This window comes from Myotis lucifugus, unplaced genomic scaffold (genome assembly GCF_000147115.1).
Source record: "Myotis lucifugus unplaced genomic scaffold, Myoluc2.0 scaffold_1, whole genome shotgun sequence".
NCBI lineage: Eukaryota > Metazoa > Chordata > Mammalia > Chiroptera > Vespertilionidae > Myotis > Myotis lucifugus.
In genome coordinates, this window is record NW_005871049.1 from 38,058,583 (window position 1) to 38,074,829 (window position 16,247).

The following is a 16,247-nucleotide window of genomic DNA, read 5'->3' on the forward strand; positions in this document are numbered from 1 at the left end:
GTGGCACCAATGAGCCTGTGTGCCCAGCTGACTGGCTTATCCGCTTTTCCTCTTAGGCTTTGTCACAACAAGCAGACGAAGGTGTATCTCCCAGAACCACCTTTTCCTCATGCAGAGGTAAGAAAATGGTCTGCTGGGATCAGAGCAAGAAAGACCTTTAGGTGAATGGACATGGATGGAGGTAGCAGGCCATTAGACAAAAGTGAAATCCTTACGTAAGCTCATCGCCCTTGTTCCCCATATGCAATGACAGTGGAGTGTTCTAACTCCAGGTCCATCACTTCCTCTTACAAACACTGTATGACCAGTGCATTCACCCTTCGTAGCCTCCCTCTGTTCCGTTGACTGCACGAGGAATTCTATTATCTACTAAAATGTTTGCATAACAGATTTTTTATTGTAAAGTCTTTCCAGTTATGTTAATCATAGATGTGAAGTTTTAATGATGAAAATGATAACATATCAGTTTAAAAAATTGGAGGTCAAAAGGTACAAACCTCCAGTTATAAACAAATGAGTCACGGGGATGTCATGTGCCCATGGTGACCAGAGTTAATGCTTGAAAGCTGCTAACAGAGCAGACTTAAATGTCCTCATCACAAGGGGAAAAATTGTGTGACTATACAGTGACAGATGTCAGCTAGACTTATTGTGGTGACCATTTGTGATGTACATACAACCAAATGATGATGTTGCATACCTGGAAGTAATGTTACTTGTCAATTATACCTCAATTTTTAAAAAACAGGAAAATTTCCCTCCCTCACAGGATGGATGAGTGTTTCTATGTAGCTGTGTGCCCTGTTTTGTTTCAATTTTTTTTCTTCCACCAAACATTGTATCACCAGCATTTTCCTGTGCGTCTCGTATTATTATTGCAGCCTAATCTGGCGTATCATATGCGAGTACTATAATGTTCTTAACCATTTTCTCTATCACACAATAGAATTACTCCCAATTTTTTATTTTATGTATATGTGTGTGTGTTTTATGTTTATATATATTGTAACATACATAATTTAAAGATGTTTACATTGGCATAAGCACTTTAGGGAACTGGCGGTAGGGTACCCGCCAGAGCACGCAGTAATTCCGGATGGTCAAATGCAGTAGTCCCTGGACAGTTCGGTCCAAGCGGCAAAACGAGATGAATTTATCTTAGGTCCTGTGCATTGATCAGGAGAACTGCAGGAACTCTAGGTGATGCCTGGAAAGTGACTCAAGTTACGTGCAAAGACGTGCTATTCTTAGAGGCCCATTCATCTCCTTGACGTCTCTGGATCCAGTAGACTTATTTGTCTTTTAGACAGCGCTCACCCATTTAACTGGGGCAGGTAACGACCGTGGCAGCTAGGTTACAGAAAGAACGTCAGTTTTGTTTGCTTGTAACTTGGGAGGAAAGTGGGAGTTAAGGGCTTGCTCCCTACTGTGCATGTCCCATGGGAGCACGTGACACCGATGACAGTTTCCAGACCCCCTTCTGCACGAGGGCTTGCCTCAGGATTAACCCGTGCCATGGTAATTCGATCACCCACTCAACAGCGCCTCCAGGCGAAATTCCCTTTGGCTTAGTGGACACCTAGGGTCTCTGACGTCTGGATTTAGGGATCTGACCTTTCGATGCTGGAGTGGGGAGGTGGGGGCAGCGTCCAGGCAGCAGGCAGTGTCTGCCCAGGGTCCTAAGATGCTGTCTGCGGCTGTGGCTGTGGCTGTAGATGGTATTGCCTTGGGTTGGCCTGACGTTGGGAGGGTATTATCTAGTATTGGGCTGGAAGGGAGACCTTTTTGGTTCTAAATATAAACGTTTGAGACAAGTTTGGGGCTGTGCACGGTCTGCCTCTTACTTAGCTCTCTGTGCGATGAGGATGTCACAGCTCCCAGGCTTCTAAGAGCCAGTTTGGCCTTGGTTTTTATGAAGTTGCCACAGTAGCTTACAGCTCCAAAGGAGGTCCTGTGTGGGTAAAGAGTAGCTCTTGTGGGAGGTGTGTATTGGTGGCAGAACTTGGTGAATCACGTTTTGGGAAGGTGACCTGATACCGGGGACTCGTGGGCCAGGGCTCGGAGTATCAGAAAGCTATAAAGCAGGGGTGGGGAACCTTTTTTCTGCCAAGGGCCATTTGGATATTTACAACACCATTCGAGGGCCATACAAAATTACCAACTTAAAAATTAGCCTGCTCGCCCTGACTGGTTTGGCTCAGTGAATAGAGCGTCAGCCTGAGGACTGAAGGGTCCCAGGTTCGATTCCAGTCAAGGGCATGTATGTACCTTGGTCGCGGGCACATGCCCAGTGGGAGGTATGCGGGAGGCAGCTGATCGATGTTTCTCTCTCATCGATGTTTCTAACTCTCTATCCCTCTCCCTTCCTCTCTGTAAAAAATCAATAAAATATATATATTTTTTAAAATTAGCCTGCTGTATTTGGTCAAACATGTCATTAACTCACCCCTAATGCCTTGGTGGGGCCAGACAAAATGATTTTGTGGGCCCTGTACGGCCCGAGGGCCGGATGTTCCCACCCCCGCTATAAAGGCAGACAGGACTACATCAGCTGTAACAACCTGAAAAGCTTCCATTGAGTGAAAAAGTTACATTGTAGATTTAAAAAATGTTAATCTTTGGCAAATTATAATGAGATTCACTTGTATTTTTAATTTACTTCTGGTCACCCTCCCATAATTGTGGCCTCCCTCCCACCCAGACAGGCTAACGTTTTATATATCGATTCTAGCTCATTCAGACCAACAAGCTGAAACACTACCCCAGCATCCACGGCGACTTCAGCAACGACTTCAGGCAGCCGTGCGTGGTGTTCACTGGGCACCCTTCCCTCCGGTTTGGGGACGTGGTCCATTTCATGGAGCTCTGGGGGAAGTCCAGTCTCAACACTGTCATATTCACAGGTAAGTCACGCCCTGCCCTTTCTGCTGGGGACCATCACTGAACGCTCCTACCAAGTAGAGACCCAGGGGCAGTTTTGTTGTTGCTGTTAATCCTCACCAGAGGATTTTTTTTCCGTTGATTTTTAGAGAGAGTGGGAGGGAGGGGGAGAGACAGAGAGAGAGAAACATCTAGGTGAGAGAGACACATCGATTGGTTGTTCCCGCACACGCTCCAGCCGGGGATCGAGCCTGCAACCGAGATACATGCCCTTGACCAGAATTGAACCTGGGACCCTTCAGTCTGCAGGCCACTGCTCCATCCACTGAGCCAAACTGGCTAGGGGGACAATTTTTTTTTTAATCTTCACCCAAGGATATGCTTATTGATTTTAGAGAGAGGGGGAGTGGCGGGGGGAGAGAGAGAACCATCAGTGCGAGAGAGAAACATGGATCAGTTGCCTTCCTAGGAGTTGAACCTGTGACCATTCAGTGTACGGGACGATGTTCCAACTAACTGAGCCACACCAGTCAGGGCCAGAGACAGTTTTTAAAATAAGGCATAAGTATGAACACTCTTTTGTCATAAATATTAAAGGATAAAGAATCCAGGGAAAGAGTCAGATAAAGCACAAGGTAAGTAACTGTCAGACAAAGCTTTTGCATCCGTGTTTGCAGCTCTTTCCCGGAGGCAGATTTCACCCACTGCTGAGGGTAGGGCTGTGTAAACTGGTCGCCAGCCTGTTTACCTTAGGGCTCGTTTCCTGAACTGGATCTTTCTGCTTTGGTGAAAGTTCGCTCCGGCTTGCACTGCAGCGGTTTTTTCTAGAGAATGAACCCCTCAGAGTAAAATAAGTCCTTTAATGAGACCAAGTAGAGTTTTTACTTAATCGCTATATTATGTGATCAATCTGAGGTCCTCAGACAGCCTCGACATTTGAACGTCTTACAGGCTGTGCAGTAAAAAACCTTGCTCTGAAGTCATCCAAATTGCTGTCCCCTCGGCCAAGCTGCCTCCGCCCCCGGAGCCTGGCTCCCCTTGTGACCTGGGGCCCGAGGTGGCCCTCTCCTGGGCAGCTGTGTGTTGGGTGGGTCGTGTGAGAAGGCACTTCATGCAGGGCCTGCACACAGAGCTGTTGCTTGGGTGCCGTCTTACAGTTACTTTAGACTTCATGGAGCAAAGGCTACTGTGCCCACAGCTTCGGGGTCAGGAACCCTGTGGGTCCTCCCTGTGCTCAGCCTGTTTGTGAGGAAACAGTGCCGTCAGCCAGAGGCCTCCAGGAGCACGCGGTGCTTAAACAAACTCAGGCTGACTGGCTCATGGCGATCAGGGGAAACGCGGCCACGGGCAGGCGTGAGGCAGACATGTGACATCGATTGGGTGTCTCAGTGACTCGTAGCCAGAGGCAGGAAGAGTGGAGCCGGGTAGGTAATGTGTGTGGTGTGGACAGTGCTGTGGTTCAGGCAGGATTACGGGGGGGGTCTTGTTTTTGTCTGGGTCCATCGTGGTCACCGAGTGGCCTTGCCTGGGTCAGTGTTGGTGACATCGCTATGTCCAGCAGGAGAAGGTGGCCAGCCTGGGTGCGGGCCCGCTCCTGCCAACACCCCGCTGGCAGGAAGTGCAGAACTCAGAGAGCAGCTGCCGGCTGCTTCTTTCCCTGGGTCCCCTTGCAGCCCTGGTGGAGGAAGTCAGCCACCGAACATTGATTCCTGACACCCGGAAGCTCACCGCTGTCTGGTTCTGCTGAGCAGGGCCGTGCAGGGAAGTCACCTGCAGTGGGACCAAGGGTGGTCTCTCCTGTTTGAGGAGGTGCTGACTCATGGGCAGTTGCACAGTAGGAAGTGTCCGCTCTGTATAAACTTTTCTTTAGCCAGCTGAAGTCAAGGCTCTGCGATTGTCTGTGACACCCTGAATAATGAATTTAAGTTTAAACTGGTTCGTTGGGCTTCCAGAACAGGTGTCGTGCGTGATGTCTGCTAGAGTCAGGAGTTTTGGACCAGTTCTTCCAATTGTGTTACGACGACGGTGGGAATTGCAGCTCGCACAGTGGATGTAAAAAGGGGGTCAGCCACCCTCCCTGTGCTGGCCCATATGGGGGTTCCTACGTGCTCTTCTTGGGGAAACAGGATCCACTGGAGGGTGTTAATGTAAACATGTGGGTGCCGGAGCAGCTGTCGTGAGCACAGCAGGTGTGAGGTGAGTGGAGCACGTGGGGGCAGGCTGTGTGCACGCCAGGAGGGAGCCAGGTCTTCGGCCCCAGGGGGGCAGCTCCTCAGGTGGAGAGAACCGTCCCTGCCAAGCAGACGGCACGAGTGGCTCTTGGGGAACAACTGGTCGTCGTGACAGGGTGGGTCCCCGTCGGGATGCGCTGGGCTCTGCCGATAGGAGTAGCATTTTGCTCCCATGGGGTCCAGGCCCTTCCTGTTTTCTTCTGGGTGCATCTTTCTGTGGCCTGTGCTTGGCCTCAGGCCTGGGTGTTGACCCGGAGCACTTGAGTCCAGGGTCCGGGCCACATTTCTTCTCTCTGAAGTCACTGTTCTCTATTTTGTCTCTTGTGGGGACACTTTGAGTCTGTGTGTATGTCCTGGTCTTTTTCAAATTTTCATCTAATTTTTGTAGCATTTACTGATGATTCAGGACTGAATACGTTATTACTGTGATGGTTGTCAGATAGTGAGTTTTAAACAATTTTATCATTTCTTTTGCATTTATTAACTGGTATTTTGTTGCAAACAAGAGCTTTCTCTTCTCACCCACTTATTTATCCCTCATTTATCTCATCGACCCCTTTATTCACACTCAGACCTGCCATTGCTCCCCCACCTACAGGGTTCGCCCTGGTCTCTCCCTTTCCCTGGGGGTAAGTGGCTCCTCTCTCTGGTGATGGGGAGCCCGGCCCCTCGGAGCACTTACTCACTGGCTCACCCTTCTGACGCCTGCTTGCCCTGACCATACCAGCTGCCTCCTCTCGGGGCAGCCCCTCTGCTCCCTGCACTTAATTCATCTCATCTGTGCTTTCCTTAGAACCCGACTTCTCGTACCTGGAGGCACTGGCTCCCTACCAGCCCTTGGCCATGAAATGCATTTACTGCCCCATTGATACCCGGCTGAATTTCATCCAAGTGTCAAAGCTGCTCAAAGAAGTGCAGGTAACCAAGGCAACCATGCCGGTGTCTCCTGGGACCTGTGTCCTCCTGTGACCTGTGTCCTGGCCTCCGTGGTGTGTCTGGTGCGAGGGCGGGGCCTCTGGGGGCATTCCTTCCTCCCGGCTCAGCGTCTGCAGAGCTGGGTCATTTCCCTTCACACTTCAGTGTGGGCTTCACACCCTGAAAGAAGCGTCCATTCCAGTGAACTCCAAGTGGGAAGGACCATTTGTGTCCAGTTAAAAGCCAGCTGGCCCCTCAACCCCCCAAAAAAGTCCTCATGGAGTGAAAGGCAGCTTCCCTGGGACGTGGACGGGGCGTGGTGCCCGTTCAATCAGTGCCACACAGTGTCGTTTTGCTTTTCGTCGGAAGTTCAGTTCGGTTTGGTTTTTGTTTTTGCTTTCGTTTGCTGGGTGTTTGCATTTTGCACTTTCTGCCCCAGAGCAAGGGGAGAAGTAGTTGGGTGGGGTGGGAGGTAAAGGGAAGACATCTGGACAGGAGACTGAAGGGAGAGCAGGGGATGAAAACCGCCACACGGGGTCAGCTACACTGGGCGGGTGTTTGAGGGTTGAGGGTGGAGAAGCAGTTGGAATTGTCCGGAAGGATGGCTGAGAACAGGCAGGGGCGTCTCTGACTTCCCACCCCCACGGTGTCTTCAGGACCCCAAACAAGGGCCACGGTGGCCGCACCCACTCCCAGCTCCTCCCTCAGCAGGTGTGATGCCCCTCACGCCGCGGCCGGGCATTCACTCTCCTCCTCCGCAGTCTCTGACCGCAGGGTGAGAGACGCCAACACAAAACTCAGAGGAAACGTAGCGAGAGGCCGAGAAGGCGAGGCCCAGGAGGGCAGGGAAGAGTGTGGCTTTCTCTGGCCGGGCTTGGAGCAGTTCCCGCCTTCGGGCTGCTGGGTGGTGTGACCCCGCCCCGTGCCCAGCATGCTGGGTGGTGTGACCCCCGCCCCGTGCCCAGCATGCTGGGTGGTGTGACCCCCGCCCTGTGCCCAGCATGCTGGGTGGTGTGACTCTTGCCCTGGTGCCCAGCATGCTGGTGGTTAAGAGCCTGCCCCGTGCCCAGCATGCTGGGTGGTGTGACCCCCGCCCCGTGCCCAGCATGCTGGGTGGTGTGACCCCCGCCCCGTGCCCAGCATGCTGGGTGGTGTGACCCCCGCCCCGTGCCCAGCATGCTGGGTGGTGTGACCCCCGCCCCGTGCCCAGCATGCTGGGTGGTGTGACCCCCGCCCCGTGCCCAGCATGCTGGGTGGTGTGACCCCCGCCCTGTGCCCAGCATGCTGGGTGGTGTGACCCTGCCCTGTGCCCAGCATGCTGGTGGTTAAGAGCCTGTGGTTTCCATTCCTGGACAACTTCACCCGCATTCCTTAAGCCAGCGGGTCCTCGTCCAGCCCCTCGGCTGGTGCTGAAACTGGAGAGGCTGCCTGGTCTCCCGGGTGAGGGTGAGAGACGGGGAGTCCTCAGGCTGGGACTGGAGTCGGCTCTGAGGCAGCTAGAAGATGCCTTGCCTGTCACCATGGCTACGGTGCAGGGCTTGCCTGAAGTTCCCTTCTACCCCCCACTGCACTCATCTCTCCTCACTGGCCACTTGGGTGTGAGAGGAAAGTTCACAGTGGCCTGGAAGTGCTGAGTCTTGTCCGTGCCAAGAAGGAGGAGCAGCTAAGGAAGGGGCTTCTGAATGGGCTGCTCTGCCTCACGGCCTCCTCTCCCTCCTCCTCCCCCCTCCCGTCCCCTCGGTCCCTCAGCCCCTGCACGTGGTCTGCCCTGAGCAGTACACGCAGCCGCCGCCCGCGCAGGCCCACAGGATGGACCTGATGATCGACTGCCAGCCGCCGCCCATGTCCTACCGGCGCGCCGAGGTCCTCGCCCTGCCCTTCAAGCGGCGCTACGAGAAGATCGAAATCATGCCGGAGGTGAGCGGGCTTCTTCTCAGGGTGAACTCGGGACTCACTGGCGTCTCTGGAAGCAGGCCCTGGCCTTCTTTTCGGGTTTGTGTCAAATGTGTGTGAACCAAAGAGCCCCTTAGGCCCTTAAGCAAGTAGGTGGGAAGAGGTGGGATTTCATGTTTTCATTCACATTTTCCAAGTAGTGAAGTGACAGCTGCGAACATCAGGGCTGCTGACTGCTGCTCCGATTAAGGTTCTGCATGCAATCCGGGAGGCCAGGATTTTGATCTACTGACGTGGTCTGTTGAAGTCTAAATATTTTAGTTACATGGAATCTGAGCCTGTGTTAACAGGGAACCGTTACACAGCGTATCGTCGTGGGGACGCTGTAGGTTGCGTGAGAGGCTGGTCTGGGGGAAGGCAGGCAGCAGTCAGTGCCCGGCTCCCGAAATGGCAGGCAGGTCACTCGAACATGTTTTCCACAAACAATAAAAAGAGGTAGGGAAACTTATTAAGAACAGTGTCCCCAAAATTCTCTTTGGAGTTCAGAATAATGTCCAGGTCTGGGACTGACATCTCAGCTCCTGGGTGGTGCTCATTCCTGCCCAACAAAGGCTGGTGGTGGGGCGAGGCCAGGTGCCACCAGCGGGGACTCGGTTTCCAGGACATGCAGTCCTTCCCAGGGTTAACCTCAGTTACTTTAATTAAGAGCAATAGATAAAGGAGATCAAATGGATTTCAATAATTGACTTAGGTCCCGGCCTGTTTGGCTCAGTAGGTAGAGCATCAGCCCACAGACTAAAGGGTCTGGGTTCCATTCCAGGCCCCAAGTGCAGGAGGCAGCCAGTCAGTGTGTCTCACATCAATGTTTCTCTCTCTCCCCCCGTCCCTCCTTCCCACTATCTCACTAAAGATCAATGGGAGAAATATCCTCAGGTGAGGTTTAAAAATAAGAATTGACTTAGATAAAATTGATTCACCAACACAGAATAGTCAAGGTGGGGTTTTTTTAATGTAAGCAGTCTGCTCTTCATTACCACACATGTATCACCCACATGTTACACCCATTCTCGTTTCACTGCTGGACCCTTGGAGGGAGCCGCCACAGGGCCCGTGCTCTCTACAGCCAGTGTGGCCAGACTGAAGGAGTGACAGTGCCAGCTGTGAGCCCCGGCTGGAGAGAGGGCAACTGTGGGGAGAACGGGCAAGGACGAGAACCCCTCTTCCTGCAGGGGACGCACAGAGAGGCGGGGTAGTCCAGGCCCCAGGCTCTGAGAGCGTGGAGTACCTGCCCGTGCAGTCACTCCAGGCAGCTCTTCACCCCTGCGGGGGGAGGGAGGAGTAAGTGGAGTGACTGCTGGAGGCGATCCAAAAACTCATTTGTAGTGAAGACTGGTGACCAAGGTGGAGTGAAAAAGCTAGGTGATTTCAGCCCAAGCCAAATTATAACTTCAAAGCAATGATACCAGTTTTCTTATAAACCTTATAAATGGGTCATAAAGGCAATTTTTTGAAAGGAGTCGTCACAAACACCTTAAGCAATACTGTGGAAAGATGTACGGCTCCTCACGAAGACTACTTTGATGGTCATTTGGATGTTTGTGGTCTGCTAATTCTTTAAAAGGAAAATTATTAATTTTTCGTTAGAGGTTGTGAATGCAGCCACTCAAACCCTCCTCTCGCCCTCTCAGCTGAGCAGCTGACTTGCGTTTCTAATTACAGTTCCTTCCTGAGAAGTGGCAGGGCTGCCCCCATGGATTTCCTTTGCTGCTGAGAACCAGGGACAGCGTGCAGTTAGCGTGCAGCAGGCTCTGCTCCTCGTTCAGGCCACATCCTCTCATGACCAAGGGGATAAAAACTCTCTTAGCTCTGAATGCCCAGTTGTCCTTTCTCCATACCTCACTAGCCCGGCCTCCTGGCTCCTCTGCTTAATTATAATGGAAGTAACCTGTTTATGGACCCTCCCTAGGGGACAATACTAAGCACTTCCCATGGACTGTCACCCCGCTCTGTGAGACGGGCACAGTGCTTCGACTTGGCACGCTCAGCGGGCAGGGCAGGGCCTGCTCTGCCCTGAGAAAACCTCAGGCGACCACCAACATGCCTGTCCACAAAGGTCACCCCAACACGGGTTACAGAGCCTGTCTTTTAGGTGAGAGTGGAGCCCCCAGGTCAATTCGCACTGAAAATGTGAGCCCCACGGTGGACAGGCCGATCCCGTGAGTCCCAGTTTCCATACTAGAGGCAAAAGGAAGCCGCATGTTGTTTCCAAGACAGAAACAAAAATATTAAGACGTCCACCGAGAAACCATCTTACTAATTGGTTTCTGGCATTTCTCATGCCCAAGTTTATCCTTACCCATGATTAAACAGTCCTTGTTAGCTTGCCTGTTCCAAGTCACCAGAAGAAAAGAATACATCTGCTGTTACACCTCTGACACTGAGCCAGAGAAGGGATTGGCTGGGGGGTGGGGGGGTCGCCGCAGGGGGTGCACACCACCCCGTTCTGTTCACGAAGCCCTTCAAATGCTGTAGGAACAGAGTAGCAGCTCTGAGACCTGCCCTGCCCGCCCTGTGCACCTGCAGGTCCCTGGTAACCAGCTCCATCGCCCTGCCGGCCAGACTTCAGTCCAGGGTCCTCCTGCTGCCCAACCCTTAGGTTCATATTGCCAGTGTTTGTTTTGTTTCAGTAGTTGTCATTAATAATGATATTTTTTTATGGGGAGAGAAGAAAGCATGTTCCCCCTCCAAAAAGAGGCAAAGTTTTTGTTTTGTTTGTAACACCAACATGGAGCTAACCATCTGCACCTCCGGATGTTAAGGTTGTTTAACCTACAGGATTTTGCTTTTCATTTTCTCTGCATTTTGCTCATCTCAGAGTGAGAGATGCTGGCCCAATCTTTGGATCATCTTTGTATTTACTTTCTAGCTTAGAGTTGTACAGTGGGGTTGAAGGGTTAGGTTTAGATTTCAACACGTTAATCCAGCCGTTCTCAAACTGTGTGGTATCAAGACTTGTTAAAAATTAGAACCCCAGCTCTAGCCGGTTTGGCTCAGTGGATAGAGCGTCGGCCTGCCGACTGAAGGGTCCCAGGTTCAATTCTCGTCAAAGGCACGTACCTTGTTTGCAGGCTCCCAGCCCTGGTCAGGGGCATGAGGGAGGCAACCAACTGATGTGTCTCTCACATTCAGTGTTTCTCTGTTTCTCCCTCTCCCTTCACTCTCTAAAAATCAATGGAAAAAATATCCTTGAGGGGAAAAAAAACAAAAACAGAGCCCCAAAGAGCTTTTGTTTATGCGGATGATATTGATGTTTGCTAACTAGAAGTTAAAACTAAGAAATTTAAAAATATTTATTAATTCATTCCAAAGTAATATAAACCCATTAGATATTAACATAACTAACACATCTTCTTTGAAAAATGTATCTTAAAAAAAGATGAGAAGAGCGGGCACTGCTTTACATTTGCAAGTCTCGTTAGTGTCTGCCGCGGGAAGCCCGCAGGCTCGGAGCTACCAGAGAAGACTTGGGTGTCTTCCGGAGCTTCCAGAGGTGGAGAGGAGGTGGTGGCGGTTCAGATGCCTCAGATGCCGAGCCCCAGGCAGGCTGCGGGGCGTGCCGTCCGGCTGCGGGGCGTGCCGTCCTCTGGGGGTTGACTAACGAAGGGGAAAGCAGCAGGGTCGGCACCGGTAAGCGCAGGAATCTGTGGAGGCCTCCAGGCAAAGCACCCGAGACTGTGCCTGGGACACTGGTTTGTTCTCTTCTCAGCCCAGTTTATCTGCCACCGCACCCCTTCCCTCTGTCATCCCTTCCTTCCTTCCTTTATTGCAGTAGATAGAGAGATAATAGATAATTTTCGTGATGTAGTTTGGGTTAAAAATTAATTTACCTTCTTTCTTCCCTAAAGTTATTTGCTCATTTATTATTGTTTTTTAATCCTCACCCAAGGGTATTTTTCCATTGACTTTTAGAGAGAGGGAAAGACAGAGAGAAACACATTGATTGGTTGCCTCCTGCATGAGCCCCAACCAGGGCCCCGGCCGGGGAGGAGCCTGCAACCCAGGTACATGCCCTTGACCAAACCAGCAAGGGCTATTTGGTCATTTTAGACCAAAATAATGTAAATAAAAATGCAAAGTAAAATAAAATAATGGTGACCTTTAAAGGCTCAGCTTTATAACACTTGCTGATTGGTACCTTTCCCAGCAGGCCGGCAGGGACGCGTGGGGAGCTCTGCACAGAAGGCGGAGCTGCAGCCCCCACACCCCAAACGAGAGTGGGCCTGACTGAAACCCCTGTTTGCTTCCAGCTCGCAGATTCACTGGTGCCCATGGAGATTAAGCCTGGCATTTCCTTGGCAACCGTCTCGGCCGTGCTGCACACTAAAGACAACAAGCACGTGCTTCAGGTATCGTAGGGGAGGGTGGCTGGGCTGGAACCCTGAGGAACCTCCAGGGCCTGGGACTAGAACTCCCTCCCCACAAAGCCCTAGCATTCAGCTGGCTCCCAGGACACTGCTTCCCAAACCAGCAAACCCGGGAGACCAGACTACCTAACGGATCAGATGCGAGACCTAAAGAGAGCACTGCCTGCAAACCCTCCACTGCTTATTGCTCTGGCCACGCGCCTCAGAGAGAAAAGGGAAGAGAAACTACCATTCACAGAGATGGGGCCACCCATCCTCCTAAGTGCTGCTCACGGCTCTGGAAGTTCCCCATCACTCAGAGCTCCGCGGGTGCCCACCCCAGCACTGCAGGGCACTGGGTGGGTGCTGGGGGAGGGGGCTTTAAAAATCAGCCCAGATGGCACCCTCCCACCGAGGCCTAGAAATAAAAGCACAGCTGCCATCGGGGCCCGAGGGCCTGGGCGTCACTGCACAGGCTCCACGTGGGTGGGCAGCACCTTGCAGAGCTGGCCTGGGTCACCTCTGGCCCTGCATCGTGGGAGTGTGAAGTGTGCGGGACGCTGTGCCGGGCCCCGTGCTCTGTGTGCCTGGTCCTCACAGAAGTCTCTCGCCGCCGCCTTACAGGCACTTTCTCTGGGCCAGGAGGGTTCTCACCAGTCAGTGACCCACAGCCAGTGTCCCTTGCGGCTGTGCTATTGCTGCACCTGCATGCCAACACGGGTTAATTTACTCAGAAAACACTGAACTGAATCAGTTAAAAATTGAACGTGGCTCTTTATCAAAGGACGGTGTCTTTGCCAAATAAGGTGTGATGTGTGGAGAGCTGGCATTTGCTTATGGGTCTTGAGAACTCCAGGTGGAGCCCCGGGGCCTGCAGACTTGACACCACAGGCGGCACCAGGCTAGCTGGGCCTGGGGTGCCCACAGGTTGTGTGTGTCCTGACCCATGTTCCCTCCTGCTCCAGCCCCCGCCCAGGCCGGTCCAGCCCACAGGTGGTAAGAAGAGAAAGCGGGTGACTGATGACATCCCTGACTGCAAGGTTCTGAAGCCCTTGCTGAGCGGCTCCATCCCAGTGGAGCAGTTTGTGCAGACCCTGGAGAAGGTGAGCACACGTTCGCACGTCTGCACGGCCCAGGAGCCGTCCTCTCTCTCCCTGTGCCTCCTGCTTTCCACTTGGTTTGGTCTCCACTGAGCTGCTGTCCCTGTGGCGTCTCCCTGGTCCAAGGTCATGCCAGGGACAGACTGGGGGAGAGTGAGAGGTGCGCGGAGCGGACCCTCCTTCCATCCAGTACCAGGTAGCGGGATGACAGCCTCATCAGATGCCATTCCTTGAGCAGCTAGGCTGAGGCCTTTCTCAGAAACCTGTGGCAGACGGGCAGGCGGGGACGGGGGATGGAGAAGGGTCTGCCCTCCCTTCTCCACAAGCCCCGGCTGGTGGCTGTCAGAGCACCAGCGTGGCCTGGTCCCAGGGATGAGTCTCGGGGGAGTGTCGGGAGAAGGGGCAGTGTTACTGGGTCCCCGTGAGCTCGAGAGGCAGGCCCAGCCATTGCTGGGCGGGAGTTGTGAGGCGTTGCCTCAGAGAAAGGGGTCCCTCTCCATCGCAGCAGCTGGTCACACCTTGTCCCGATGGCCGCTCCTCCCAAGGAACAGACTTCTCAACTATAATTATAAGAAAAATAATTTAACCTTAAAGGTTTTTAGAATTTTGGCTTCAGTCACAGAACTTCAAAGATTCTAATGTTTTACAGAATTCTTGATAGAAAGAGGGAATTAGCTAAACGTATTATTCATGCTGCTTCTTGCAAGAACTGCAACTAACTGGAATAAAAAGTTCCAGGAAAAGAGACTTTCTTCTTTTAAACCATCAGCTGCTGCCGTTTGTCCACACTAAGTACCTCAGTGGCTGAGTGCTTCCACATGGGAAAAGCTTTCTCTTTATTGGGATTTGTCTTCTCCATTGTCATGTCATTGTCCCTGAAGGAAGGGCTTCCACCAGGTTGTGCGGCTCCCCGGCCCCTGGTGGTACTGTGGGTGCTCCATGGGCGTCGAGTGGGGGACACACCAGTAAGTGCCTCCTCATGACCTTGCAGCAGCCCCAGTCCCTGGTGCCGGGACTCACCCTCGACTTGTCTTTTAAACAACTTGCTTCCCCGGAAAGACCTTTACTTAGTTCTTCTGCCCGGTTCAGCGCCCAGGCCCGGACCCTGTTCCCTCCACCATCTCTGCCGCGTTCCTTCTGCAGGAGGGATGTTCGTCTGCCCACCCCACAGGTGTGCTCGCAAGAACTAGGTGGAGCTCCTCAGGTCCCGTTCCTCACCTGTTTGGCATCCCTTTCAGGCAAATCAGTCTTCTTTCCACTTCTTTTCTTTTTTCTCAACATTACGTCTGATGTGTAAGCAAGTCCTGTGATTCGCATCAGAGCGGCTAGAGAGGCATTTGCTGTGCTGCTTTATTTCCTTCTCCCTGAGAGGGATGTGCCCGATCACCGGGATCGTGAGGAATGGCATTTTCCTGGGGCAGGACTGAGCCTTTTCACCAGGGCTCATGGGCTTGGTGCGGAGGCTGCTGGCGGGGAGCCGTGTCCCAGACCCCTGACCTGACCAGGCACTGGGCTGTGCTCCTCAATCACAAAAGCGTACGCAGGTTACAGAAATTGTTTTGTTTTGCATGTTTGGGGGCCTCTTTTGAAGTACAGTTGGCCTTTGAACTACACGGGTTTGAAGTGTGCAGGTCCACTTATACGTGGAGCCTTTTCAATACATATACAGTCAGCCTTCCATCTCCCTGGGTTTTGCACCCACAGATCAAAAACAGTATTTTCGATCCACAGATGGAGAGCATTGTTACACTATTTTATGTAAGGAACTTGAACACCCGTAGATTTTGGTATCTACAGGGGGTCCTGGAACCAATTCCTTGTGGGTACCGAGGGCCAACTGTGGCTAAGTTTTCGGGGAGCCAGAAGTTATATGCGGATTTTCAGCTCTGCCAACAGTCGGCACCCTTAGCCCGTGCGTTGTCCAGGGCCGCTCTGTGTGAACTCAGGCTGAACTGCAGAAGGTCTGGTCTGAAGGATTTCACTGAGGAGGGTCAGAAACGCCGGTTTCTAGACACTGAGCTTAGCTGTCTGGGAAGAGCCGTGGTTAGGGTTCTCAGTTGCTGAAATACCCCCCTGCCTTCGGTCAGCCGCTGCTCCTGAGTCCCCACCAACCTCCTTCTCTTTTCTGTTGGAGCAGCATGGCTTCAGTGACATCAAAGTGGAGGACACAGCCAAGGGCCACATCGTCCTGCTCCAAGAAGCTGAGACCCTCATCCAGATAGAGGAAGATTCAACCCACATCATCTGTGACAATGACGAGATGCTCAGGGTACGACTGCGGGACCTTGTCCTCAAATTCCTCCAGAAGTTCTGAATGGAACACGTGAGCCATGTCTGCTTCCCTGAGATCCCACCGCCCTTCACACTCTGCCTGCCCAGCACAAGCCAAGTGAGGAAGGGCACACAGGTCAGCCAGGCCTTTGTGGTGGTCTCTGACCTAAGGGAAAAGGCTCTGAGGGCCACACCTGCTGGTCTGACTTGCAGTGCTGTCTCAGGCAAGAGCTTTTGCTTTATTTAAGCTTTAGACTCATTTTCTTCCCAAGCCTGGCTCTCTCGGGTAGCCAGGATGGTAAGACAGTGAGTGGCAGAAGAGTGACAGAAGGGGAGGGGAGGGGAAAAGATGACTGACTTGTCTCTAGTGGCCAGTGTTGGTTTTTCATCGTGTCACAGGCCTCAGGTGGGGAACCAGTGACTTTGTTTTACTTGCTTGTCTACTGTGTTGCATCTGATAAGACAGACGATCCCAAAAAAATTAGTAAAATTAATCCATTTATCTGTTTTATATTGTGAGCCCATTTTGAGAATAAAACTTATTTTTATAGGAG

General features: G+C 52.3%; 1 protein-coding gene across 2 annotated transcripts in view; it reads left to right on the top strand.

Annotated features, from left to right (window-relative positions):
- INTS9 (integrator complex subunit 9) overlaps nucleotides 1–16,247 on the top strand; it is a 103,752-nt gene extending 87,505 nt beyond the window's left edge. For both annotated transcript variants that reach the window (XM_006081927.3, XM_023755920.1), the window contains 7 exons: nucleotides 57–117; nucleotides 2,732–2,903; nucleotides 5,905–6,029; nucleotides 7,776–7,943; nucleotides 12,227–12,325; nucleotides 13,288–13,425; nucleotides 15,560–16,247. In XM_006081927.3, coding sequence (XP_006081989.1) covers nucleotides 57–117; nucleotides 2,732–2,903; nucleotides 5,905–6,029; nucleotides 7,776–7,943; nucleotides 12,227–12,325; nucleotides 13,288–13,425; nucleotides 15,560–15,736 — 940 coding nt within the window. In that variant the 3' untranslated portion in view covers nucleotides 15,737–16,247. The remainder of the gene's footprint in view (nucleotides 1–56; nucleotides 118–2,731; nucleotides 2,904–5,904; nucleotides 6,030–7,775; nucleotides 7,944–12,226; nucleotides 12,326–13,287; nucleotides 13,426–15,559) is intronic.